General features: G+C 44.9%; 1 protein-coding gene across 1 annotated transcript in view; it reads left to right on the forward strand.

The window, feature by feature from the left end:
• MSN (moesin) overlaps positions 1 to 26,549 on the forward strand; it is a 68,930-nt gene extending 42,381 nt beyond the window's left edge. Inside the window, exons 3-13 of the mRNA XM_075008209.1 lie at positions 13,394 to 13,489; positions 15,597 to 15,871; positions 16,441 to 16,524; positions 19,785 to 19,931; positions 20,737 to 20,833; positions 21,997 to 22,160; positions 22,597 to 22,727; positions 23,328 to 23,488; positions 23,868 to 23,960; positions 24,927 to 25,160; positions 26,242 to 26,549. Of these exons, the coding sequence (XP_074864310.1) occupies positions 13,394 to 13,489; positions 15,597 to 15,871; positions 16,441 to 16,524; positions 19,785 to 19,931; positions 20,737 to 20,833; positions 21,997 to 22,160; positions 22,597 to 22,727; positions 23,328 to 23,488; positions 23,868 to 23,960; positions 24,927 to 25,160; positions 26,242 to 26,406 (1,647 nt within the window). The 3' untranslated portion in view covers positions 26,407 to 26,549. The remainder of the gene's footprint in view (positions 1 to 13,393; positions 13,490 to 15,596; positions 15,872 to 16,440; positions 16,525 to 19,784; positions 19,932 to 20,736; positions 20,834 to 21,996; positions 22,161 to 22,596; positions 22,728 to 23,327; positions 23,489 to 23,867; positions 23,961 to 24,926; positions 25,161 to 26,241) is intronic.
• Positions 26,550 to 27,786: the final 1,237 nt, after the last annotated feature.

A 27,786-nucleotide genomic window follows, 5' to 3' on the forward strand; every position in this document is an offset into this window, starting at 1 on the left:
TGAGGAGGCTGGAGTGTGGGTTTACCATGCCTACCCTTGAGGGTCAGGCTTCAGTGCTCTTAACCACAAAGTAAGGTGCTACTAAAGTACTACCACTAATTTCAGTGGCAATTCTTGCAGGTGTAATTGCTTGCCTGAGACTAGGAGGTTGCAAATCTTGCTCTCTTTTTGCCTGCACTCCTGATGGCTTTGTGCTCCCAGGAGGCAGATGTCTCACACAAAGTACATGCTGATGCCAATTTAATCCTTTAAACAAATGTCTGTTTGAGAAGCATTTGTCAGTTTTCCGAGGAACCATGACTACATTCCTTTATCATACATAACCCAGAGGAAAAAAACACTATTGATTTGTCCCTCTTGTGACCCTTAGCCAATGTAGCTTCTGTGCATGCTTTTTTGTGTTTAAAACCATGCCTAAAGTTACCTGGGTGCTCAGCTACTTTGACTCCCTACGTGGTTTGGCATATATTCAGCCAAAGGTAGTGAGCATCCACAAGGCTGTGCCATGTCAGATGCTTCCAAAAATTGGGCCACTTGGGGTAGGCACTGAAAAAAAAGTGGCAAATCTACAGTAATGTTTGCAAATGTTGGTCACGATTTTTGAGCAGAAACTTCTTTTGCGCTTGCATCTGTTACTTCCCTCGCTTTGGTTTTCCCCACCCATTACCAGTACCTGAACTACTAAAGGGCCTACATCCAGAAGACTACTGCGGTGATTGAGTCAGGATACCAAATCTTCAAGAATTAGAGTGAATCTTGAAACCAAATAGACGTGTCACTAACAGATTAACTTCTTCCGTAAGACCTTAAAAGTTGAAGACTTTCAGTGAATGAGTGGTAACTTTGGCCCATGCTGGGTGGGTGGAACGGACCACCCCCCCCCCCCCCCCCCACAACTAAGGTTTTCCACAGTACATCAAATCGGGATTCAGCCAAGTTCTGTTGCTACCTTTCCTGCTGTTGCATGGTCTATATAGCTCTGACATTATATGTATCTATTTGAGAGCATTTGTTCAAGAACTTCTCTTAAACCATGTGAGTTAGGACCACTAAACTTAGTGTGCATCATCCCTGTTCACCCCACTCCAAGAAGGGACACTGCTGGTCAGGAAATGAGGAAAGAGCACAGCCCAGCCCCTGCACGCAGGGGTACCTACCTGAGCCGGTCCAGCCCTCCTTTGGCCTCGGCCCCTCGTCCTCCTCATCCCCGCTCAGGTCAGCCAGCTCGGAGCTGCCCTCATGGTACAGTACATAGCTCAGCTCTTCCAGGGGGTTCTCCCGGTCCTGGGGTGCAGGGTCAGGCTGGGACCAGCTAGTTGGGAGGCAGGGGAGGGGAACCATTCCCAGCCCCACACAGAGGGGGGCAAGAGGCAGCCTGCTGGGACAGCCCATGGGGGACAACCCAGGCGTGGGACAGTAGGTTGCGGGGGGCAGAGCTCAGGGCTGGGCTGGCAATGAGAGTGCATTTCTCGCTCTGGCTGAGGAGCTCGGGGGCAAACCAACCAGGACCTGACCCAGCCAAGAGACATGCATCCTTCCCTGGCTGTACTTGTTGGAGCCGCAGGAGCCATGAAGAGCCACTGTTTACCTGGACCCAAGCTGTTGTGATGAGAAGATTGGGGCAGCCTGTATAATGAACCCCTTGTTCACAGCCCCCGGTAATGAATTAAACAAAACCTGTACATTTCCCTCACTCCTTTTTCATATATTAAAAAAAAAAAAAAAAAAAATTAGGGACCAGAAAACTGCACTGGATGTGTGTCTCTGGCTGCTTTGTGGCTTGATAAGGGCAAAGGTGACTCCTTGAAGGCTTCCCAGTAGGTGGTATATAGACATTTAAGTGACCTTACTATCTTGTATCACAATGCAATTTAGAAGGTGTGGGTTTTTTTAAACTTATTGCTCCTCCCACAGGGATGTGAAGTGATTCATATTTATTTTTCATTTTTGACCAAATGTTCTGACCTACAAAGGCTGCCCTGGTTGGCTAGTACACCATCAGAGACTTGCATGTAGCTTGGGGAAGCTAAAGTAGGGGAAAATGTTCTAGCCCCATTTAAACCCAGTTCAACCTCCATGGGGAACCAAATAAGTACCCAACCAGAACATGCAGGAGCCTTGGAAGGGCTGACTACAAAGGCAGCTGCTTTCCAGGTCACTTGCACAAATGTTGCTTCAGGGTTTTGTTGAATGTACAGCAGAACTTCTGCTGCAAACTCAAAAATCCAGATGTAATTCTGAAATGTTTAACCCGCCCCCGCCCCCCCCCCCCCCCCCAAAAAAAAAGCTTATTTCAAAAAGTTTACCAAGTCAATATAAAGTAGTCAAGTTTCAAAGCTGTGTTATGAAGACACATGCTACTTTCCCTTTGTTTTGGAGTGTAGCACAATATTGCATTATGTGCTCTTTTGGTCTCCTTTGCTGCCTGACTGTGGATGTGGGGTTCCAAATCAGACATGCAGTTGACTGGACAGCTTCTAATTGAGGTTCTACAATATTTAAGTTTGTCTCAGAGAACCACTTTTCACGAAATTGGCCATCAAGCATTTTAACCCAAACATGGCAAATGAGTTCAGAGAAACATTGGAGTACTCTGAACTGTCAATCAAAAATAGAATTGTAAATTTGTTCAGAAGTGTAACCACTTGAACAAGCTTCACAATGGATGCTAAATTGTGAATTTTGGAAACCTAATATTGGAGCACTTACGAAATGATCTAAGCTGTTGGGGAGTGGGTGGGAACGGTGAAGGGAAAGAGGCATGAAATGGGGGTGCAGGGCTGCCCTCTGGCATAGATTTGCCCAGCTATGGATAGGGCACTACTAATTTCACAACAGCAATAAGTGTGGTAGACCGTGAAATAAGCTCTTCCTTTATGAAATCTGTCTCCTTGTTTCCAGGAGTTCCCCGTCAAAGGGGGTTTCTCCCCCTGACTAGGCAGGGCAAGGACAGGACCTGTCCCTCCCCTGTAAACTGCTGTGGCAGAGGAAGCGAGGGACTTGACCTTAAGTGCCTCCCCATGTAAAAGGCACTGAGTGGGCAGCAGCTGGAGGCTCCTGCAGCTATGGGGAGCAGAGTGTTGTGTGTTTTCCTGCAGAGCAAGTATTGTCCCTCTCAAGCCAATCGGGACTAGTAGCAAGGGGCTCCTAGTTGGGCTGTACCCCACAACACGAGAGATCCATTTCTGCCACTGGGAACCTCCTGAGGTTGCAGAAAGTGCTGTGGTTGCTGCTTTCAGAGTCCAGTTCTGAAGGCAGCACAGAAGTGAGGGTGGCAATCCCATGGACCTACTACTTCCCTTAAAAATACTGTGACATTTTCAAGTTTTAAAAAGCTGAAAACATGACATTTGTCTTTTTTTAAATCCTATGGTTGTGAAGTTGGCCACAATGGACCATGAATTTGGTAGGACCCTAATTATGAATGTTGCTTGTGCTCTGATTCACTGGACTGTAGCCACCCTCCCTCAGTCTGATGGGTTAACTCTGGTTAGAATCTCTAATAGTCCTTTTCACATGCTTCCTGTATCAAATTCAAATGCCTCTGCCTCCTACAGTTCTGTGGTGCTGGGCTCTGCCATCATCCTGTTTTCACCACCACTTGTGCATTGCTTTCTCAGTCACCTTGTTTTTCTGATTCCATTGTCTGTTCCTTTCAGACTGGATGTGTCCCTCAAAACCTTGACATCTTCTGCACCTGAACTAAGGCACTTGTGTAAGGATTGAGGTTGGCTTTTGTTTTGTCCCCACCTTCTACCCCATCTCACTTTTTTCTGTTAGAGCATTTTTCTCTTGTTCTTGCCTGGTGGTGGTTTAAGGTCTTTCTGATTGTAGACATGTGCCAATTCACCACTGCATGTTCAAATAACTTAGGCAGCATGCAGATTAGGTGGAGAAATGTCTAACTTGAGCTGTTCCCTTTCATGATAGGGGACTAATCTTCCACTTGTGTAAAATGAAGGATGTATTTGTCACAGTCCAGAACTTCGTTGCTTGTCAGATACTGATGGCTATTTGAACTGTGTGTTCATTGGCAACTCTTGCTTTGCCAGTATGTGAACTCTGGTGTGTGTTGGCTTTGCCTGTGAGGTAGAATGCTCATCGTGCTAGGCCTTCTATCCAAAGACATCTTCAGATGGACCCATGGAACCAAGCGGCCATGCTCTGGCTTCGGTGTAATTACTTGAAGGCTTAGCTGTGCCAGCTGCCTTAAGCTATGGCATGCTCTTAGGACAAAATTGGTCAGCAGCCACTTCTGCACTACTCTGGTCCTGGCAGCCACATCTGCTCATAGCACCTTTGTTGAGAAACTGTTTTTGCGTGAACTGAGAAACTGCAGGCTGACTCTAGTCTATGTAGCAGTGTATGGCTCTTCTCCTGTTAGGTTTAATCTTGACAGTTTCTGGAGCCTTGACAAGGAGGGTGGGGTGCCTTTTGACTGCTCTGAACAGACTCCTAGCAGTGGCTTTCATTTGAGCGTAAATGAGACTACCTGTAGGAATTGTTAGATCTGAGCTGTTTTTCTTCCCTTAATAAACTTCGCAAAACTAGTACTCAGCTTGCAGTCAAACCTTCTGCTACCCAACTGTAAAGGATGTGAACATGTTATAGTCAATGTGGCTGAAGTTGGCCGCACATAAGCACAGTCTATGGCCAGCTGACTCTCATGTGTATCTGACTGCTAGTGAGTTCATTGGACTTCTTTCTTTCTAGCTACCGTGTCCACCTTAGCTAAAAAAAAAATAGCAAAGAATTGTTACCCTCTGTTTTGGTTTAAGTCACATCAAACAAGAATAGATGCTAATTTTGACTTTTTTTTAAGTTCCTGTACCTATTAAACAGTGCCTCATAAGAGGGGTGAAGTGTGTGGGTGGCTGCAGAGATGGTTTCTTGGAGCAGTTTAATAAATGTCAGTCAGCATCTAGAAAAAGGAGAGGGAGTTTATTCAATCTCTAAATGTTCAGTAGTAAAATAAGCAGGGCTTTTTTCCCTAGTGGAATGCACTGGAACTGTTCTAGCACCCTTTTTTCCCCCCTCTAGAACAACAGAAAAATGTTCCCTTCCGGTACCACAGCAGCATGGGGACCAGGGCATTAAAACTGAACACCCTAACGCTTAAAGCATCATCAGACTTGAGTTCCAGCACCTTTTTTTCCTGAGGTGGTTGGGGTGTGGGGAGCACTGAAAATAGGCATTGTAGTCCAGCAGTAATTGTGGAAATATTTGATTTGCTGCTGTAATTGTATGTGTATTGGAAACATAGGCTCATATTCCTCTCAGGACTTTTGAGTGAAAACACTTCACTTTTTGCAGAGCCAAACTAGGTTTCCTAATTTTCCTCTGGCTTTGTATCCACACCTGCCTGCCACACTGCCTATGTCTATCATAATGCATCTGCTTTATTAGTCAGACCACAACAGTTGTCTCGCGTATTGTAAACATGGCTTCAGAAACCTCTTACTATTTGACTGGAAGGCTTCATGAGAGTGCTTTCATGCATCTCCCAGAATTTTCTCTTGATCTATTCCTGATCTGGGCTTCCAGTGTCCCAGATTTTAGAATTTTAGCCTCTATCAGCGTCCGCCTTGAGTCCCGAAAAAACAGGAGTTATTACATTTTATTCAGCGTGTTCCCTGTCCTTATGCTCAGCAATGAGCATACACTAGCACAGATTCAAACGTGGAGCTGATGAAGATGAGGCTGTATGGGCACTGTCCATCAGGTCTACCCACCCTAGAATATATCTTGTTTGAAGTGTTTCTGGAAATGTGGTTTTGCCAACTATTTCAGGAGCCCATTTTATGCAATATTTAAATTCTAGTTTCCAAAGGTTTAAATGGAACCAGAAATTTATTTTCTTGGAGGGGGAACCTTGTAGCTAGTCTCGGTCAAAGCAGAAAATTAGATTTATCCTGTTCTCTCTCTCCCCCCCCCCCCCCCCCCAGCTTTGGGTTTTTGCACTTGTTATCGTGACTGTAGATTAGGCCAGGAGAAAGTAAAGTTACCTTGCACAAAACGCTGTCCAAAATCTATAGGGCAATTCAATACCTTTGGAGGAGTGTCTTCTATTCTCCAGGGATGGGGGAGGAGGGCTTATAACATGTATTCTTAGTGGTCTGTGTTTTGTTTCCATAAAGAATGTCTGGGTTCTTAATGGTGGTTGAAGGTTACGCCTAGAACAGTGCTCCTGGATTGCGTAATTTTATATAAAATTTACACTTCACTTCTTCTATATATTTCTGGTTCATTTCTGCATCTTCCTATGACTCTTCGTGCTGTCTTCCTTGGCCCCAAAATAAAAAAATCAGTCTTATGGCATGTGGCGCTAAATACAGGATCTACATTTGTTAGGACTCATGCACATGCTAAATGTAAATTCTGTAATCAGGCTGCTTTGAAAAGTAATTTATGCTTTAGCTTTTGGTGAAATAGGCTTACATTTAAATAAAACCAGTACAGTGTGCTTTTGTTTAAAAGCAATAAACTATTCAGGAATTCTAGATATAAATACAACTTCACTTCCAAACTTATGTTTAAATTTGCTGGAGGAGTTCTGTAGCTGTAGAACCTTGGAAAACCCTTATTGGCATAGAGTAAGAGTTTAACATGACTCTTGTGAGCAGTAAATAAATCTCCATACTATATTGCAGCTGCTGCTGGATGTGGTGTTTGGGGGTGTGGTTGTATGTGACTGCATTTGTACTGCTGTGAAGCCAGAATACTAGGACAAAGGCTACAGTGAGACTAGCCAGCTTCATGCATTTGATGAAGCACTTTCTGTTCCCTTTTCACAGCATATGAAACAATGATGAACAGGAAGGCGCTTTCTAGATCCCAAGCTTTTTTCAATTAATTGTTTCACTATTGCTAAATCCTAACAGTCATGAGTCAGCATTCCAAAAAGTCACAAAATTAGATTGGGGGGGGGGGGGGGGAAATGGGAGTTCTTGGTTTTTTCTGAGTTTTGACCCTTTCTAGGGTTTGTTTTCTCAGCCCTTAAATACAGTAGTTTGGAAACTTTTTTTTAAATGACTGGGGTTTGTCTCTCAGACCTATGGCTCCAGGTTCTGGGCCTTAAGAACACCAAGTTGAGAGTTTTTTTTTTTTTTAATTTATTATTTGAGTTAATAACTGGGAAGCTTGAAAGAGTGCAGATCTGGGTTACACTGATTATTTTCTAGACACCCCCCACTTCTCCCACCCTCACACTACTACTTCTCAGGCCTCACACCTCCAAAGTCAGCGCTTCAGCTGCAGTGTGTGTCAGTCTCAGGGATTTAATCCCCTGGAGGAGGGTGACTACTGGGGTTCCTGCAGATCTGAAAATCTTCCCTAGGGCTCTCCTCCAAATGGCTCTGGCCAAATTTAAACCACTTGTTCCTCTCTGATTTCTTGTTGAAGCTTGGTAGGGCTGTGTGTTTTAGTCCCACTCCTGGCCACATAATGTGCATTGGGGTACGTCTCTACTTAACAGAAGATGGATGTGATCAGGGTTCATCTTCTGGGGGTTTAATTTCATGCACCTAGTGGGGAACACATGAAATTGAATTATCAGGGCCCTACAGTTAACCCGGTTACTCATTATCATGAACAATGGTGGGGGAGGGGTGGGGAGAAAGGTGTCAATGGGAGAGTTTCTCCCATCAACCTCTCCTTGCAATCATGGTTAGGCAAGCTGATCTTAGGTACATCAATTCCAGCTATGCAGTTCTTGTAGCTGGAATTGTGTATCTGAGATTTTCTCTTCCAGGGGCCTTCATCCTAACCAGCAACTTCACTTGGGATGTCTAATGAAGTCTTACCTTAAACAACTACATTCTTATTTCTCATCTCAAAGGCTGCATCTACAGTGCATGCTTTTTTGACAATACTTTTTCTAACGTCCCAAGGTCGAAATAAGTAAAGGTGAAAAATTACATTCCACAGCATTGCAAAACAGATCATTCACATTCACGGCCACAGCATTGCAAAAGGAGTGTTCGCATAAGCGGATAGCTGTGCTTTTGTTGCATGTCTGTTTTTGACCAGGTGGAGGTGTACATGAAATTCATTTGCAAAGCTGTAGTTACTATTTTGAGGGAAAAGTCCTCATGTCAACTTCTTATGCATTTTTGGTGGGTGGGGGGTGCAAGTGTAGACAAGCTTGTGTCTCTGAGGAACCCACAATGCCATGATCCTCCGGGGTTGGGGGGGAGGGACAGTGAGGTGGGGAGGATACTGTAACTGAAGGGCTTTTCTGGGAAGAAATATAGCTAGGCCAATATTCTGGCTATGTACCTAGAACTGTAAAAATGGGTTTGGGTCAGTGTTGTTGGGGGACTGAGGCATCTCTGTAGAGGTTAGTTTTCTTCTAGAGGATGATTGAGAACAGGAATTTTCAAAGTTGAAGGGAACTCTGGCTTTTCCCCCCCCCCCCTCTGAAAATGTGTTAATCATAGTAAGTAGGGGTTTTTAAAAAGTCACTAAATGCATGATTGGTTATCACTGATACTGGCCATTATGATAGTGATGTAGGGGAGTTCCCCAAATGTCTCATTCTGTTATGGATGTCCCTTTCATGCATGTCGGACATGGTTTTTCATCCTTGTTTACACCATCTTTGGTGGCATATTTAATGAGTTTTAAGGCAATAGAGGGGCAATGACATGTCTAGATTCACCTTTTTGTTCCTGGACCTGTAGCGCATAAAAAAATCCCTTGCCTAATGGTGGTTCTCCACTGGTTAAAATGCTGTCTGGGAGCAGTGCCAAAGACTCATGGATATCCTTCTGTAACGAGAAGGATGGAATGTGAGCAATGGAAGCTTTATGGAGAGCATGTGAAATGTGCAGAGTGCATTGGGGGTAGCAGGGGACAGAGGAAACTGGTGTTGCTCTTGACTTATATGCATTTGCAACAATGGTACTGGCATAGAAAAGGGTCTGCAGCCTGTGGCTCCAGAGCCACATGTCACTCCTTAAGGACTTTTGTGGCTCCCAGTGCTCTAATCAGTGTTGCTTTTTTTTTAAAACACTGGTTCATCGAAAATAATCAACGAACATCTACAAGTCCAGAAATGGAGAAAGGCAATGTGATCTCAAAACGTCATAACTTCCCCAAGCATTTTCCAGTGGGAGGGAAAGTTTGGGAGTGACCTACAGGAAGACAGTGGTACAAACACACATGGAAAACATGAGGAAATTGAATATATAAAAAGTCTGTCTGTCCTTCAGTAAACACATCTCATTAGAAGTCCATTGTATATGTGCGATCCTTGAAATAGGAGTTACAAAAAGTGTGGTTTGATGCCACATTATTAAAGACCATCTCATATTCACATGCATTGCAGCTCTTGAATTCCTTTTTTTTAAAAAAAAAAAAAAAAAAAAAAAGGCTTTTCCTGCTATTTTGGTTGCTGACCCCCTGAGCATAGAGATTTGTTCAAAGGCTGATTTGCAGGGATACTTAGAGGGTGGCTATTTCATTTATGAGGTGGAGATATACCTATCATGGAACTGGAAGGGACCTTCAGGGGTCATAGGTCCTGCTGAGAATGCAGGGGACTGGACTCTATCAACATCCCTGACTGATTTTTTTAAAATGTATTGCCCCAGATCTCTAAATGGGTCCCTCTCGAGGACTGAGCTCACAACCCTGGGTTTAGCAGGCCAGTGCTCAAACCACTGTGGAAAAGGGCTTGACACAACTCCAGTCTGGGATTCACTTGTGGCTATCAAGTGAAACTCGAGTGTCTGAACTAAGATCTTGTTGGCTATGATGCACTAGCTAGAATCTTGAGGATTGCCTTAACTCTCTGTATGGTGCTTTCCACCATCCCTTAAACAGATGGAGAAAACGAAGTTTGTGAAATAAATTCCTTGTACTCCAGAGTACTGTTAGTCAGCCTGAATTTATTTTGTCTGGTGATGAGGAACAACGCTATGCATCTTGTCCCTTTGCACTCTTCATTCCTGCTCACTGCCAGATGTTGTAAGCTCCACAAGCGCACGCACAGTTCATCAAATCTGCAAATGCTGAACACCCTTTTAACAAAACTAGATTGATAACAAGCCTTCTTGCTGTCAGGAAGACTTGTTGCAGCTGTAGAAATTGGTCTGTGCCTTGATAAGCTTTCCCTTTGCCAAGTAGAACTACACAAACTAAGTGCAAAGGGGAGTGCATTCAGTAGATGCTCCCAGCGTTCATATCCAGTTGGAAAGTTTATTTCAGATATGAGTACAGATGTTTTTGCTTGCTAGACCATGTGCTTGGCTTCCACAGCTCACATAATTCCTAGCACTAACTAGGTGGGTTCCGATCAGCATAGTGTCCCTGTAGCTTTGCAAAAAGAGTATTTGGAGGGTGGGGGATAAGCGAGCTTGAAAAGGTATTGAGTTTGCATTGCTGGCTTTCCTTTTGTACATCTGTCGCTGCTCTTGCTATTACTGTGCAGACTTCTCTGCTGCTGAATAAAAGTCCTTTTGTGCAAGGGCCGCAGTGTGATGCCATTCGGTTCCTTTTTGGCAGTTCGGTATGCTGAACTCCCAGGCTTAAGCTGCTGGCAAATGAAATTGAAGCAAGCAAGCAGACACATGAAGCAGTGGGGGTGAGCAGCCATCCCATTCAAATGTTAATGCCGGAGAACAGAGCTTTCATTTTTTTTGCTGTGTTCAAGACTCTTCCTTCACCCCTCACCCCAGAAACACATTCAAACTGCACAGTGGTTAACAGTCTTAAATGCCCTTCAGACAGCCTCGCTGGCAGCAGAAATTCCATTGCAGGCGATAAACATTCGCTTATGGTCTTGGGACTCACTAAAGTCTGATCCATAGGTTTGGAGTAATTGCCCAACTCTTAAGCCAATAGTGCTTACTCTGACAATCAGAGGAACTAGGTACATGGGGGAAGGGTTATTGCATGTGGCCTGATATGTTATGACTTTCAGCATAGCTATATTGGCATCTGTTTCCTTTAATTTTCTTCCCACCCCTGGGTAGAATAAACTTTATGTGCACCAAGGCTCTTGCAGATGTGCATCACCAATAGAAACACATGTTGTGGATGTACTGTTAATCAGCTGGGCAGCACCTGAATCTCTCCTGGGTGCCTGCCCAAGCACTTGGCTTACAAGGAATGCTGATCATCTGCATAGCTATGCTGGATAACTCCAGTGGGGAGGCAGCCGACACTGATTGACTGACTGGATTTTTCCTTCTCTGTAGATACAACCCCTACCCAAAGCCTTTGCCAATCTAGCTAATCACTCATTTTTCCATTAGCCTGGTTGTTTTTATATTGGGCGTTCGAGTCAAATAGCTATGTTGGTTGGGGTAAGGATTTTTCACACCTGTGAAACTGACTTAAGTAGAGACCCAAACTAGTAAATGCTACATAGGTGTGGATCATAGTGCCAGTTCACTTATTACTTTGTCTCGGATCCAGCAATTTTTTTTCCTTGCTCTTAAAAGCCGTGGGTCCTAAAAGCAGTAATACAAGTCTCAGGTTGCACAGCATCCTGAGTGAGATAAAACAAGATGGAGTGAGAGAGAGAGAGAGGGGAGGAGTTGCTGAAGATTCAAACAGGAAGCCCTTTGAGAGGGGACAATCATGAGTACTGCTGCTTCCTCAACAAGCACAGGTTGGAGGAGAGCAGGTAGTCACGGAGTGAGTAACTGAAGCCTGCTGGGTAGGGTAGGAGTGAGTTCCTGCAGTCTTGCAACACTTAGATGCAGTGGTGGTTTATAGAGACTAGACTTACAAGCCAGGTGGGTAATGTCTCCTACCTCTAAGAAGCTAATGAATGGGATAGGGAGAGAGTGATCTTTCTGGTTTGCCTGAAGTGCCGAGTACAGCTTAGAAGCCTGATAACTAAGGCTAGGTCTATGCTATGCAGCTTTTAGCAACAAGGTTGCATCAATGCAGTCCTGTCGCCTAAAAGCTAGCGTGTGTGAATGATGTTTGGCGCTTTTGCCAACACAACACTTCTGGCCCTCCTGAGCGGCAGTCGCTTGGGCAGGAGAGTGCTCCTGGTGACAAAGCAGTGTTCCCACTTGTGCGTTTGGGGGAGGGGGAGTTGAGCACCTGGGAATAAAAGCTTTGTTGATTGAATGCAAGGGTAGCTGTACCCTCTGTTTCAGAAGGTTTGTGGGGAATTGTTAGCCCTAGATGATATGTCCCCAGCTTACCAAAATGTTCAGTTCTGTTGCTTTGTCAGTAGCCTGTGAACAAATAAGCGTTCACAAGTAACAGCCCCTGCCCTCTGACAGGAAGTAAGAATTACCACAGTTGTGTTCCACCTCAGGCAGCTTTCTAACTCTGAATGCCGCAAGGCATGTGAAAAATGCCTTTTGTTTGTGTAGTGCCAAAAATGTGCCTGGTGCGTAGTGGAAGAGACCTGCACTGGCATTTACTTACTGTATCCGTGGTGAATCGCTGTCTAGAGGTCATGGTTTTCCTACCTTGCCAAAGTAGTGTGTGCTTGAGTGGAGCAACTAACAAAACAGGTAGGTGTAGGTGGAATTCACTACTTACAAAGTAGTGTGCAGTGTGGCTCTTCAAGTGACACTTAGCAAGGCTGACTCTCTGGTCCATAGCAAAGTGGTTCATGGTGTGCCCCAAAGTGGGACCCTTCCATGTGAAAATGTGGGATGGTTCTGGAACTGGAGCCAAGGTATAGACAATCTGTCAGTGGTGTCTGCCTCTGCCTTATCCAGCCAGCACAAATCACTCCTCTACTGCAGTCCTCCTTGTTCACTTGAGAATGGTTGGTTGGTATCACAGCACTGGCACTGTTGCTCTCCAAGCTGAGACCAGGAAAAGGTAAGAGGGTCTAAGTTGCCCATCTTCAAACTCTCTGGACTCTCCACACAACAGAAACCTGTAATTTGTTATGGTGGCAAAATCTTAATGTGTCAGTAATTTAAGGTTGCCTGGTGGCTCTGCTCCAGCTTTCCACAGCAGGAGTCCTAGTTAAGGTACCTTTCTGAAGGCCATTGAAATGAGTTTGTGGTCTGTCTTGATTGGAACGCTATTGTAGAATTGGCACCCTGTGCTCGCGGAGAGTGAGGGCGCAGGTTGGAAGATACATTACTACCACCCTGCTCTGCACTGGCAGAGCTGCACAGGGCATTTTGCTAGTACTCGCCACCAGTTTGGCATGCATACTTACCATCACCCTGTCTCATCTCTCCCTTTATAAAGGATTCTGCAGAAGTAGTGCAAAGCACAGGGAATGAACAAGGATAGTTTTGCCCCCTCCCCATTTCTTGAGTCAACAGGTGAAAGCTGGTTTGATTCACTTCTAAGCTTGCCTACTTTGTACTGCATCACCCCAAAGTCTGACAAGCTAACTTGTGAGCCCATGGCCAGTTATCTGTGACAGTTACTGATGCACACATTGCTCTGTCTTTTTCAGGTGGTGAAGACCATTGGGTTGAGAGAAGTCTGGTTTTTTGGGCTTCAGTACCAGGATACCAAAGGCTTCTCAACGTGGCTGAAACTCAATAAAAAGGTATTTGCGTGCTTCATCTTTTAGTGCATTTATTCTAAGCATAGTTTTCTAGACTTATTGTCTGCAGCTTGACAGGATGTTCAGCTTCTCACTTGTGCCAGGCTCTTGTAGGTGTGCCATGCTGAAGAGTAAACCTTTCTGTAGGTCTTTCCTCCCTGGGCGACTTAACAGGCAACGCTTACCTGTGGCCTGCGTGCCTGATCCTGATATTAAAGGAGACCCTGAGTATCCCAGTAGTGATGTTGGGTAGGTGGTATTCTTCTATCCACCCCTCTGCTGCAGTTCCCTACTTCTAAAGGAATTAAAAGTTGGCATTGCCGCCACGTGAGTGGCCCCAGTACATACTCAATGTGCCTTGGAAGCCTGTAGAACAAGGGTCTGCAACCTGTGGCTGCAGCACCGCATGTGGATCTTTAAGGACTTCTTTGTGGCTCACAAAGCTTCTTATTTTTTGTTGTTTTTGGAGGGCGGTGGGGGGGAAAGCCCTCCTAATTCATTTTGATAAATGGCGAACATCTTAAAGCCCCAAACTGAACAACTCCTACCTAAATAGCAAGCCACACGTGATCTCAATGTTGGATAACTCCTCCTAGCATCCTCCCAAGAGAAGGTTTGGGAGTGGAAGGTAAGGAAAATAGTGGTACAGACACACACACAAAGTGTGGGGAAATAGACTATGCAAAACATTTGTGAACATCTTGCAGTAAACATGTATCGCATTACACATCATTTGTGTGCTGTTTTTAACATAGGGGCTACAAAAAATATGGCTTGACCTTAATCATTAAGTACCCTATTGTATTCGCAGGCATTGTGGCTCTTGAATTACCAAGGGGTTTTTTTTAAGCAAATTAGGAAAAAATGGGTTTTCCTTCTATTTTGGTTGCTGACCCCTGCTCTAGGACTAAACCCATTCTCATAATAATCCATAGCATGGAGTTAACTTAAAAATACCAAGTACAAATTAGAGTTAAGACAATTTAAAGAAACCAGGTTTAAAAGACAATCCTATTTAGAGTCCATAGTGTGCAGTTAAATAAAATCAAATTAATGAAGCAACTGGCATTTACACTGCTGCCATTTACCCCCAACCCCTGCGCGCACTCGTGGATTCCAGGGTCCCTAGACACTTACTTGCATGGGCACGCCTGGAGACAGCACTCTGGTTCTGTGACTCCATCTAACCTAGGCAGCGAGCTGCATGACCCCTTCTGAAGTTGAGTTGGCCCCACCAAATGCCAGCAGTGCTGGATCCTGGGCAGATCACCCTGCTTGTCTTCAGACTGACTGACTGTCTCCTGTGCTCCTTCCCATAGGAGCACTTTCCCAAAGAGTCCGTTACTCAATTCCTTGCTTGCAGGCACTTCTCAGTCAGCTCTAAGCACAGCAAGGAAAACTGCCAACAGCCTCTGGAGTTCCCTGCTTGCACTATGCCCCAGCAGGCTCTAGCTTCCCTGTGTCAGCTCCTGGTCTGGACAGAGCCCCTCACCAGCATTCTGGCTCCTCTCTGCTATGGAGATCACCACCTGCTGTCTTCACTGAGCAGCCCCCATTTCCCAAGGCGTGGTGGTAGTTGCAGTCTCTAAGGCTAGATTGCAGCAAACAGGATCTTCCCAGTAAAGGCCACAGGTTCCTATAGTAAAGGGGGCCTACGGCTTGATTTTTTTTTTGCTAGTCTGTGCTGACTGTTCCAGGGTAAGTAGGTCTGCAGTGTAGAGAGATGCCAACCCACCTGCTGTCCCTGGCCTGCAGTAATCCCCATGCTTTCTGTCTAGGCAGATGTATTGCACATGAATGAAATATTGTCCTTGATCCACCACACTACATCTTGTGAATACGACTTCTGGCTCCATCCTGAGGAAACTGCACTGCATAACTTACCGATACAGACTTGATAGTGGAGAAATGAGAAATAAATCTTAGCTAGGGTGGACCAACTCAGCTGTTCCCAATGAGTGGCTCAGTGGGAGGATATATCTTTGCTATGTGTCAGAAGGGAAGTGTGTTTTGAACATGCGTCTGTCTTTTGTTACTCCCTCTTAATTACACATTTCCCCTCAGCCTGTGGGCAAGTTCTAAACCTGGATTCTGCCCTCTCTTGCTCCAGGTGACTGCGCAGGATGTGCGCAAGGAAAGCCCGCTGCTCTTCAAGTTCCGTGCCAAGTTCTACCCCGAGGATGTATCGGAGGAGCTGATCCAGGACATCACGCAGCGCCTCTTTTTCCTCCAGGTGAAGGAGGGCATCTTGAATGATGATATCTATTGCCCTCCAGAGACTGCTGTCCTCCTCGCTTCCTATGCTGTCCAATCTAAATATGGAGATTTCAACAAGGAGGCGCACAAGCCTGGCTATCTTACTGGTGACAAACTGCTTCCTCAAAGGTGCGTAGAGTTTACCAGCCATGAAGTGCAGAAGTGCTGTGTTATGATTTGCTTACTCTGGCTTTTTGCCTTATGTTTTCTCAAATCATCGTGATTGAGGCATGCAGGATGTGTCCTTTCCCTAAGAGCAAAGCTGTTTGCACTTCCTGCAACCCCATTCATTCTCTCTGGGCATTTGCATTTTGAACAGCCCATTGCAATTCTGTATGGAAATGCAGGTAGATGCTTAAATTTCTAAGCAAAAGGAAGGCGGGGGAGGGGTAAACAAAGGGAAGAGAATCAATTTGTCACTGAAATTCATAAATGAACTGGTACAAAATAAATGAGAAACTGGATATAATTTGGTCGGTCAGGGCTCCTGTCACATGACACCACAGTCTGGCCTGATGAACAACACTGCTGCATATCCCGCTTGTTTCTTAGAAGAAGTTGATTAAGTGCCAGTGAGGCCAAAATTAACTGTAGAATTCAGTTTTACTGTACAGCTCTGCATATGTTCAGGTTTGTGCCTGGTCTGGATATAGGCCTTTCCTTTTTACTGACAGGCACCTGGTGCTCTCTTTTTCTAGAGTTCTGGAGCAGCACAAACTCAACAAGGACCAGTGGGAGGAGAGGATCCAGGTGTGGCATGAGGAACATCGGGGAATGCTCAGGTAACTGATCAAGATTTGATCTCTCTGCTGATCTGAAGAAGTGGGTCTGTCCCATGGAAGCTCACCTAATAAATTATTTTGTTTAATCTTTACGGTGCTACTTGACTGCTTTTTGTTTTGATAGTATATAGACTAGCACAGCTTTCTCTCTGCTGTTAGATCAGTATGGGCAGGTAGCACTCAACTTCTGTAGGTAAGTGGGGTGTGTGTGGGTGTGTGTGTGGGTGTGTGTGTGGGTGTGTGTGTGTTTTTGAGCTTCCATTTACATGCATACAGGGCAAAAACCTCTTGGCACTGCTCTTGCCATGTTGCTGAAGAATACCTACCACCTTGTCTCTCAGCTAGTATTGGACAGCAAGGGTACAATATCTTTACTGAAGTGAAACTGAACTTTCCAAACAATTCTTTTATAAGAGCACTCCTGTTGGACCAGACCAATCGCCCATCTAGCTCACTAGCCTACATCTAACCGTGGTTAATGTCAGCTGCTGCAGACAGTGAATGGAACAGGGCAATTTTCAGTCATCCATTCATCTTGGAGTCCCACCTTCTGACACTTTAGGGATGTTGTCAAAGGCTTTCTGAAAATCCAGGTACGCCACTGCTGTCTTACTCTTACCCATGTGCTTATTTACTCCCTCAAATAATTCCTAGAATTTTACACAATGTATGTGTTCCTTGGTGTCTGAAGCTGTTACAGATTCAGCCAGTTTGCCTGGTACTGAAGTTAAGGTTACCAGCCTGTAGTGGCAAGGGCTGCCTCTAGAACTGACCTTTTAGAAGATGAAGCTTTTTAAATTAGCTACACTCTACTTACCTGGTACAGAGGCTGATCTTTAAGCAATCCATTATACATCAGTTTTATTTGAGTTCTTTGGAACTCTTGGTTGAAGACCTTTTGGTCACAGTGACTTGTCAATTTTAGACCAAAATTACACCTTAATCTGTGGACAGTTGCTCAGATTTTTCCTCTTAAACAGAATGGTTTGGTATGGGGGATCTGCTAGAAGATCCTTCACAGCAAAGACTGATCCCAAGGATTATTTAGCTTGTAGTCCTGTCATCCAGTGGCCCCCTGATTTTCAGCAGGTTTTCTTTCCGCCAGTATGTAAGCAGCAGGAGAAATAATTTTTTTGGCCATTTGTGTCTTCAACTCTTCAACTTCTTTCTTGGCCTGCCTTAAGCGTCTCGGTTTTCTGCAGGAGGACTGGTGCTCTCATGTGGTTTTTAAAAATCTGTTTCTAATAATCCCCTTTTACTCAAACAATGAGAAGGTCTGTGGCACCTTTGTACACCAATAGATCTATTGGAGTGCAAGTTTTCATGGGCAGAGACCAACTTTGCATCTAAGTGAGTCTTTGCCTACGAAAACTTATGCTCTATAGATCTGGTGGCCTAGAAGGTGCCACAGGACTTCCTGTTTTTGCAGATACAGACACACGGCTACTCCCTGATACTTTATCTCCTTTTACTCTTTAGCTGTGGTGGCATTTTTGGCCATCTTGCCAATGTGGGATATCTTCCAGGGGGCACTCCGAGGAGGTGAGTGTACCTCATTACGAATGTGCTTCTGTACTCTGATGGCTCTTCCAGTGACTCGGCCCTTTTGGCTGAGTCCCATGCAGTCTGTAACTGAAATAACAAGGCAAACCTCCTCCAGGGCACAGGCCCAACAGGGGCCTTTGGGCACAAAACAGAGAACCAGAGTGCCCCAGGGCTCCTTCCCTGGAGGCAACGCCTGCACCCTCTTAAGGCCTCTGACTCCAGCTGTAGTTCTGTTATCCATTCCTGAGATGCCTCGCTTTCTAGGCTACTTCCCCTGCTCTCCCATCCCATTGGCCAGTGGGGGGTTGTGAGGGGCCCAGGTCTGACCTCTACTCGGAGTCCCAGCCCAGTGATCCTGTAGATAGCAGCAGCTGTCTGTAACATCTCTTTACGTCAGCAACAGTTACTTGATTTCCTGGGCCAATTCCCCATGGCCACAGCACCTTCACCTGGAGTGCAGGGCTTTGTCTCAGTGGAGTCCCACCAGTGAGCCCAAAGCACCATCTCTCTTGTTCCAGCAAAGAAATGAACTGAACTTATTCTGGTTCAGCAGCTCTTATACTGGCTTGCTGGGCCATGATTGGCTGCTTCCTGCACAGCTGCTCTAGGAAGCTTGGAGGCCCTATTATGGTCACTATTCCTGATCAGTCTAGCTACAGTAAGTCAACACTTGGATCAGTGGCACTTTATGACTAAATCAAGAATTGCCCCTCCTTTGCAACAGCATGTTTGAGTACAAGAAACAGTGACTACTTAGGTCTAGAAACAATCTCTGCAACAATTTCTGAGATGACACAACCTGTCAATAGTGGGATAGTTGAAATAACGCATTTTCTTCAGCCTTCATACCCTTTCTAATCTGCTGAAGTAGATCATCCTCCTGGTCAGAAGGTCTGTGGGATATTCCTGTTGCTATCCTATTGTTCAGGCATGGAGTTTTTTCAATCACATTCCTATGGAGACAGTTTAATTCAGTTAGAATTTTTACTTTGACTTTCAGTGTCACTTGCACAATAGTTTGAAATACTTTCATTCCTATGTATTTTGTACCTTGTATTTCTGGGTCTTATTCTTCTTCCAAGTTTTTCACAACACAGCGTCAACACCAGACATGCTGGTACTTAAACAGCGAGCATTTGTCTTTATAAGTACAAGTACGTCTTGTCTGTGTTCAGTTGCTTGCTATCATGTGGAGGTTAAATGGGCTCTTGTTTTTTTTGATTGTTCCTCACTTGCCCCTTCCTCTACCTTACCAACTTCTTTCTTATCTCTCTTCAGTAGGACATGAAATTCCCCCTTAATGGAAACATCCCACTTGAACCACGTGCTCCTCCTTAGCTTTCACCCAGCCCTCAGATTTTAAAAAATCCTCCCTGCATTGTCATCCTGTATGGCAGTGTTTCCCACACTTAGAATATTTGCTTGCCCCTTTCAGGCATTCACCCTTATTGGCATAGCCCCTTTTCCAGTGTATCTCCTGAGTTTGTCATTTATTTCTGTGTGTACCACTTAATCCTTTTGCATAACACTGGTGGTACACACACAACACTGTAAGAAACACTGCTCTGTGGCAGTGTTCTAAAGGGTTTTGTTAGCCTACCTGCCACTATTCAATCAAGAAGGTAGTAAATTCTTTTTTGTTTTTGTTTTTGTTTTGGCTTACTTGTATCTCTTTGTATTTGAAACAAGTATCTGTTCCTCTCTGCATGTGTTAGGGAAGATGCCATCTTGGAGTACCTGAAAATTGCACAAGATCTGGAAATGTATGGTGTGAACTACTTCAGCATTAAGAACAAGAAGGGCTCTGAACTCTGGCTCGGTGTTGATGCTCTTGGACTCAACATTTATGAGCAGAATGACCGGTAAGAAAAGAACATCTCCACTCCATTGCCCTTCTCTAGTGGCCCTTCATTCCTCAGTGTGTAGACAGTGAACACACTTTCACATGCTGCAGAACCTTCCTTTTCCAAAGCAAAAATATTTTGGGAATCCAGGCTGGGACTTTCTGGGTTCTTTTTTTTTAAACAGATGGCTGTTCCTTGCTCTGCTGAACAGGAAGTTGGTTCACTTTGTTGGGAGGATGCTATATGTGGTCTGTGTAAACTCCTCTGAGCCATGTCCTGATGTGGCTCTTATATTCGTGACCTAAATCTTGTGATCTAACACTGTGTGTGTAAGAGCAGTTGGAAGTAAAGCTGTTCACTATAATAGGGTGGATAGGACAAGAAACTGAAATTCAGGCATTTAAGCAACCCCTGTTTGTTGGGGTATGATCATGACTAAGCCTTCAAACCTGAGGACAGGTTTATGCTGTAACTTTTAAATGAAGAGGCTCTTTTGGGGAGAGCTGCTACCATTTGGTGTGGTTGATCCACCTCCCAGGAGGCAGTCACTATGTAGACTTGAGTCTCCTGCTATCACCATGCTGCCCTCACCTAGAAGAGGGGGCAGTAAAACTGCTGCTCGGGTGTGGATAGTTAGACCTAGCCTCCCTTTCTGTAATAGAGGGCAGGGTTTGAAAAGCTGTGCACTCCTGCATTGTGTTTTATGTGCCTCTTCACTCCTGTTCTGGGATGGGGAAGTACTGAAATTCTGAACACCAGTTTGGGATGGTAGACAAAGATTTTGATGCAGCTTTAGGGGTAACGCCTTTCTTTGTCATTACAGGTTAACGCCAAAAATTGGATTCCCTTGGAGTGAGATCAGGAATATCTCATTCAATGATAAGAAGTTTGTTATCAAGCCCATTGACAAGAAAGCACCAGTAAGGAAGAGTACTCAGACTACAATCTGTAAATGTGTAGCTCTCATCTCAACATGAGGAGTAGTCTAAATTAGTCTAGTCCATTCCAGTAACTCTGGCATAAGCTTGCCATGCAGTGGTTGATGTACTCAGGGTGGAAGTGGGCTGGCAGGAAAGTGGGTAGAGGTTTATATAATAGCTATTTCATACAGCTGTCCTCTTCTGATTTGGTGACAGACTGCAGACTATTGGGAGAAGCCCAGTAGTAATGCTTCTGCCTTCTTTTTGAAGTGTAAGGATGACTCTTAATATTTCTGGTAACTCAACTAAATCCTGTTTTCTCTTGAAAAATCAAAAATGAAATGAAATTTGGGAGAAAACTAAATGAAAACTGTAGATCGTTGGCCTCCTGTATCTATTTAAGCCTTTGACTTTCCTTCCCTGGATGAAATGTTCAAGTAACTGCTCCTTGGAAACCACCTTCTTGCAGCTGTTGTACCTCCTTTCACTTCTTTTCATGTGACACAATGCTCCTCTTTTCTGGTAGAAGAGGAAACTTGGCTTTTCATGTTGGCCCAAACATGACAACCCTAGCTGAACAGAAACAGTAAGGGTGTGAGGCAGTATCATTTCCCATGCTATAGAATCCAGAAATCCTAACCACATGTAGAATGTCTGAGAATGCACAAACCCTTAACTAGACACTGGGGCTTGAATATTTCCTCTATCAAAGCTTTCTGTACTGCATGTGTATTCATAAAACCCCAAATGCCATTTGGGTATGCACTGGTCAGAGAGCATACATCCTGAAGATTTTCTTCTGAGGCCAGAGGCTTGAATTGCACCATCTAGCACCAGGAATAGTGGAATTTCCAGGAACGCTAGGAAAACAGCCAACTATAACTTCATTGTAATCTCCACAATGAGCTTTTGGAGATACTTCTGTCAGTCTTCATGATCTAAACCCTGTGTTTTTTTTAGAACGCCTAATCCAAGGTGCTTGACCCATGTCCTCAGGCATCTGTCTCTAAAGTAGACAAATGTTTGAAATTTAATTCTTATTGAAGGAATCACTGGCGGCAGACTCTTCACATCTCTTATGCCAGGCTGTTGTTGGCTACAGAGGTCTGGTTGGGGCATCCTGGGGAACAAGGAGTCTAACGCTGTCTCCCATCTGTTCCCAGGACTTTGTATTTTATGCCCCACGATTACGGATTAACAAACGAATCCTGGCGCTGTGCATGGGGAACCATGAGCTCTACATGCGCAGACGTAAGCCAGACACCATTGAGGTGCAGCAGATGAAGGCACAGGCTCGGGAGGAAAAGCATCAGAAACAGATGGAGAGGTGGGTACTCTGGGGCTCTGAGCAGCTATTCTTTGAGGTCACTGGTAAACCCCTAGACAGGGAATCCACGTTCTTCCAGTAAACCTGAAGAGATGATGTAGATGACACTCTCTTTACATGTATGATTCTATGGAAGACTGCTATGATGTGAAATCATTTTGACACTGCCCTATTCGTATCCTTGATTAGTTATTAAACTTTGGAATCTAAAAGCTGCATTTCAGATTAGTCTGGATAGCCTGACTGGGTGGGTGGGGGGTGGTGGTGTAGAGAAGTTTCTGTGCATACACAAGTTGGTTCAGTGAAATACATAATTTTCATCCATCTCTTGAAAGCTCACTGTCAGCTGCTGCTTACAGGCTAATAGGTCTTCTAGAATTACTGATTGTATTTGAATTGTGGCTTATGTGTAACTTTTTTTTGTACCCCAAATCAGAGCGCTCCTGGAGAATGAGAAGAAAAAGAGGGAGCTGGCAGAAAAGGAGAAAGAGAAGATTGAGCGTGAGAAGGAAGAGCTGATGGAACGACTCAAACAAATTGAGGAGCAAACCAAGAAGGCTCAGCTAGGTATTGAGAAGTGTGCATTGAAAGAGACTGAAATAGCCAGCCAGATTCTCCAGGGCCTTCATTTAAAACCAAAAGCCACAATTACCACAGCAACCCTCTTCATTCCTTGAGCTACATAATCACTTGCTGTTCTGGTGCTGATGGAAAGCCTTTTTCCATGGTACTCTAAGGGGGGAAGATAGGACAGACTTTTCCCAAGTGACCTGCCTGTCCTATTTCCTGAAACTTTAGTCCCTTTTAGGTGGTGGTAGACTTGGTGTTGATGAAGCAAATTGCTGTATGTTTGCTCTGTGGGTTAAAAACAAAAGGGCAACTTGAGTTGTCTGGTGCTTTTGTAAATAGTACCAATCAATATGTTGATAGTATTCAAAGCTAGTTAAAATACTGATGAAATCTGGGGTAAAGCAGTGCAAAGCCAGGAAGTCTAAGCAGTGTATTCCTGGCTATCTTTTTCACTGATACTTACTCACATTTGTTCGCCACTTTTTCCGTGGTGGTGGTGAAGGGAAAGTGCCAGTCTGTCATGGGGAGGGAAGCTTGCTTTCCTGCATAGATTCTGGGCTTGAATGATTGGAAAGAGACCTTCTGCTTTCACTTCAGAATTGGAAGAACAGACCCGCAGGGCATTAGAGCTAGAGCAGGAAAGGAAACGAGCCCAGGAAGAAGCAGAGAAGCTGGCTAAGGAACGCCAAGAGGCAGAAGAAGCAAAGGAAGCCCTGCTGAAAGCATCCCATGATCAGCAAAAGACTCAGGAGCAGCTGGTAAGCACTTTCCCTGAAACCGTAGCAAAGGTACGGTTTTACTGGAGTTCTACACTGCTGGCCCCAAAACTGGACAACGATGTAGTCTCGCTGTAGCAGGGGCAAAATCTACTATCTTAACAACAAAACAAAATCGCCTTAATCGCCCCCACCTGCCCCTTTTTTAAAATGCATATGCTTTATTGTGGCTAAAAAAGTGAAACAGACTCAGAACCAGGACCCTCAAGTCTGAGGTGAGCATAAGGCCAACTAACTATGTATCTGAAAGTGACTTAAGGTATCTATCCCTTGCATCTTGGGGAAATGTAACTTCAAGGTTCTGAAGGCATATAATAAGAGGATTTTTTTTCCTCCTACCAATAGACTGTTGTTTCCACAGGCAGCTGAGATGTCAGACCTCACATCCAGAATCTCTCAGTTGGAAGTTGCCAGACAGAAGAAAGAGAGTGAGGCTATGGAGTGGCAACAGAAGGTATCAGTGGAGCCTAAAGAGAGGAGGGGTTTGAGTTCAATCCTTGAGGAGGCTATCTAGAGGCCCGGGGCAAATAGATTTTAAAAATGTGTCGGGGATGGTGCTTGGCCCTGCCGTGATGGCAGGCATCTGGCCTCTGACCTCTTGAGGTCCCTTCCAGCTCTGATATACATATCTTCAAATAGTATACTTACCTTGGCACAGTAGTTAGCTTCTTACTGTAAACTTTGTGATCAGAGGGTCAAACATCTTGTTTAATGCTATGACTCAACCCTCGAGTTGGTTTAGCATTCAGAGCCCTTCAGTGGAAGGGAGGCACGCCAATGTGTGATGAAAGCTACCAGTTACCAGCTATTTACTGTTTCACCTTGATAGGACCAAAAAGGTGGTGGGAGCAACCTGAACAAGTGACATGCAGGTGTGCATAGCTCCATTTTAGGAACATGAATTTGAAGGCTTTTGAAGCTTTTTTAAAAAAGTAGCTGTGCTGCAATTTAAAGTGGAGACACACGAGAATTGTCCTCTGAGAACTTCCAAAAGACTGGCATGTATGATATGCTTATTCGTACCTAATTTGTGTACAGATCGTGCAGTTGTACACACTGAGGCTGCTTAAGGTATGAATATGCACAGTGCAGGATTAACAAGTACAATTTGTGTACCTGAATGCCTAAAATGAACACATGCCTGCACACACAAGGCGCCTAGATTGTCAAAGAAGCCAGTCTAAATCGTGTCTGGTCACAGGAAATGGCTGAGTTGATTAAGTTTGTCCTTTCTAGTTCCACTGGTCTGTGGCAATACCTGGACACCCTCTAAATTCTCTTGCTTGTAAGTGCTTAATGCCCAAAGGCTTTGTTATGGATGCGCTGAAAGAGGATCTGAGCCCAGATGCTCCCTCTTGTAAGGGAAGCCTTTAAATGGGTCTCTTCATGCTAAGCCACTGATGGATGTTGCCCTTCATAGGCTCAGACTGTGCAGGAGGACCTAGAGAAGACCAAAGAGGAACTGAAGATGGCCATGAGCACCCCTCATGTCACCGAACCCATGCAGTCTGAGAATGAGCACGATGACGAACAGGATGAAAATGCAGCAGAGGCCAGTGCTGAGCTGAGGGCAGAGGCCACCATTAAGGACCGCAGCGAGGAGGATCGCACCACCGAAGCGGAGAAAAACGAACGGGTTCAGAAACACTTGAAGGTAACATGCGGGGGGGGTGGGGAAGGCTGTTTCCAGGTGGCTGTTTCCTTCCTTCCACCAAACTTCCCTGGCTCTAGTGGGGACCAGAGGCATCTTGCAGTGTGCTGGACTGAGTAGGCTGTGGCACCCTACTGGAAGGTGTGGGAGAAGCTTGCCCCTCCCCTGCCCTCTCCCATGTGGTGCTAATCCATTCAAACCTCTTGCTAGCGAGGAGTACTGCACTCCTGCCAAGAAGAGCATCTGTTGGATGTACTTTGAGCAGCTGTCTGACGGCCAGCAGGCAGCACTCTGGCTGGAGGACTTGGTCCAGTTCCCATCAAGCAGGTGTCCATGCCGGTGAGCTGCCCTGTTAGCTGACCCTGCGCAAGTGCAAGGTGCAACCTCAGTAGCAGCCTCTCAACAGCAGGCCTGCGGTGCATTGTTGGGAGCAGGACAAGGAAAACCTGCCTTGTTCTGTGCTGTACTTCCATTCTCTGCACCAAACTTCTGTCAGCTGGGTGGTGAGATCATTCAGTGGTGCTAAAACAAAACGTGGTCATTTCCATCTGGTGGTGCAACTGCACTGGGGACTCATTCGCTGGCTGTCTAAGCTCATTTTCCTGCAGACCAGGACAGAAATATTAGCATTGCCACAGAACAATGCATGGCAAGGTGGCTAGAATCTGCAGTGCCTTGTCACAGCAAGGGGTTTGCCGTTTTGTTCGCTGTGTAAGTATCTTTAATTTTGCCATTTGTCCTCCCTCTCCCATCCCCGCCCCTTTGTCAGGAAAAAATCCCTTGACGGAAAGCCCCAGTAGCAAGGTATTTGGGAGCTTTTTCCCCTGCTCCCTAGACAATGTTTTGCCGAACTTCAGTCCAGCATTCCTGACAGACTAGGCAAAGCCAAGGTGTGACATCTTCAAACTTCTCACCCTGAGTATGTTGGGGGTGAGGTGCTACCTATTTCAGGAGGCACCTGGTTTCCATCTCCAAAGAATCTTCAAAAAGAAGGAGCTATGGTCTACTTAACCTCTTGCTGATACTACAGCTCAGGACTGTTGCATGTGCTGACATGTAACCCTTTCTTTTCTCCTGTTGCTAGGCTCTTACCTCTGAGCTGGCAAATGCCAGGGATGAAACCAAGAAGACAGCTAATGACCTGATCCATGCTGAGAACATGCGGCAGGGCCGTGACAAGTACAAGACCCTCCGCCAGATCCGGCAGGGCAATACTAAGCAGCGCATTGATGAGTTTGAGTCCATGTAAACTCTCCTGCACCAGCTGTCCCTGCACTCTCCCTCTTTCCCATCCTCTCCCATCGTTCACATGTAATCATGCTGCGCTGGAACCACTACAGAAGAGTGACCATTGTCTTTATTTATCAAGTTGCATGCAGTTGCTGCAGCTCAACAATGGAGGAGCACACACAATGTCCATGTTGTAATGGGGTGGGGACTCCAAATCTGAAACTTGTTTATGCTTAGTTGGGTCCAGTCTCAATTTCACATGGCTTTGTACTGTTTACTGAAACAACTGCATTGCTCCCTGGGTCCACTGGGAGGAGATGCAACCAGATACTTCCACTGAGTTAGGTATGGTAAAAGTCAGCAGTCTGCCACACCTGCCTTACAACAGTACTTCAGTATTAGAGTTGAGTAACTAGATTGCTGCTTGATGCAAGGCTTTGATTTTAATTGAGTTGGCAGTTTTCATGCAGGGAAAGGAGGTTGGAATGAAATCAGGTTGGAAGTGAAAGTATAAATGTTATTTCTAAAATACCAAAGCTTTTTCTGCTCCCTGAACTTGAGCAAGCCAAACATATCATGTGAACTGTCAGTGTTAAGCCTTCTGGAGGATCTATCAGGCTTCCTTTTAGTTAGGAAACTGTCTCCCATTCCTGAGTCCTTGGGAGTGATCTGGACACTTTTTTTTTCCATTTAAACAACTTGTTTCAGAACAGTGAATTCAGTCAGCAAGGACCAGGGTTTCTCCTTCTCACAGTATAATTCCTGTTCATGGCAGTCTCAGAAGCTGTGTTTGTAGTTAAAGCCCCTCCAAGTAGTGACCTCCAACTAGAAATCTAAAGGAATAGGTGCAGGAAGGGGTGTCCTAAAGATTAAGTAGTCTTAACCAAATGAAATGTGGCCACCGAAAATCATGATTACTGCATACAGGTAACTTCCAGAAAAGGCCTTTCTATCATAACGCATTGGTGCCTTACAATTTGTGCACAGATACACACTGTATTTTAGGTTTTTAATAAGGTGCCTTCATAGCTTTTTGGTTTTTTTTAAAAACTAGTTTTAAACTAGGAGAATGACCAGCAGCTGTGGACCAAAAAATCACTGACCTAAGTCTTTTTTCAGTTCACATCTGTTATCTGTTCCAGTGCAGTTCCTTCCTCCCTCACTTCTTGCCACTGCTGTTGGTTTGAGAGAGAAGATACCTGGCTAGTGGTCTGACCTAAATGGAATTCTGTTTCAAATGCCACTTAATGTTCAGTTGATAGCACAATTTTATTCCAAAGTCAACCCTCTCTTCCCTTTGGAAGGATATGGTCTCCGATGTCCCTGGCACTGAACAGAATTTTTCCTCTTAGGAGATTGCTAGTTTCTGGTCCTAGTGATGAGGTGACTCAGTCACAGT

Source organism: Carettochelys insculpta, chromosome 13 (assembly GCF_033958435.1).
Source record: "Carettochelys insculpta isolate YL-2023 chromosome 13, ASM3395843v1, whole genome shotgun sequence".
NCBI classification, from domain to species: domain Eukaryota; kingdom Metazoa; phylum Chordata; order Testudines; family Carettochelyidae; genus Carettochelys; species Carettochelys insculpta.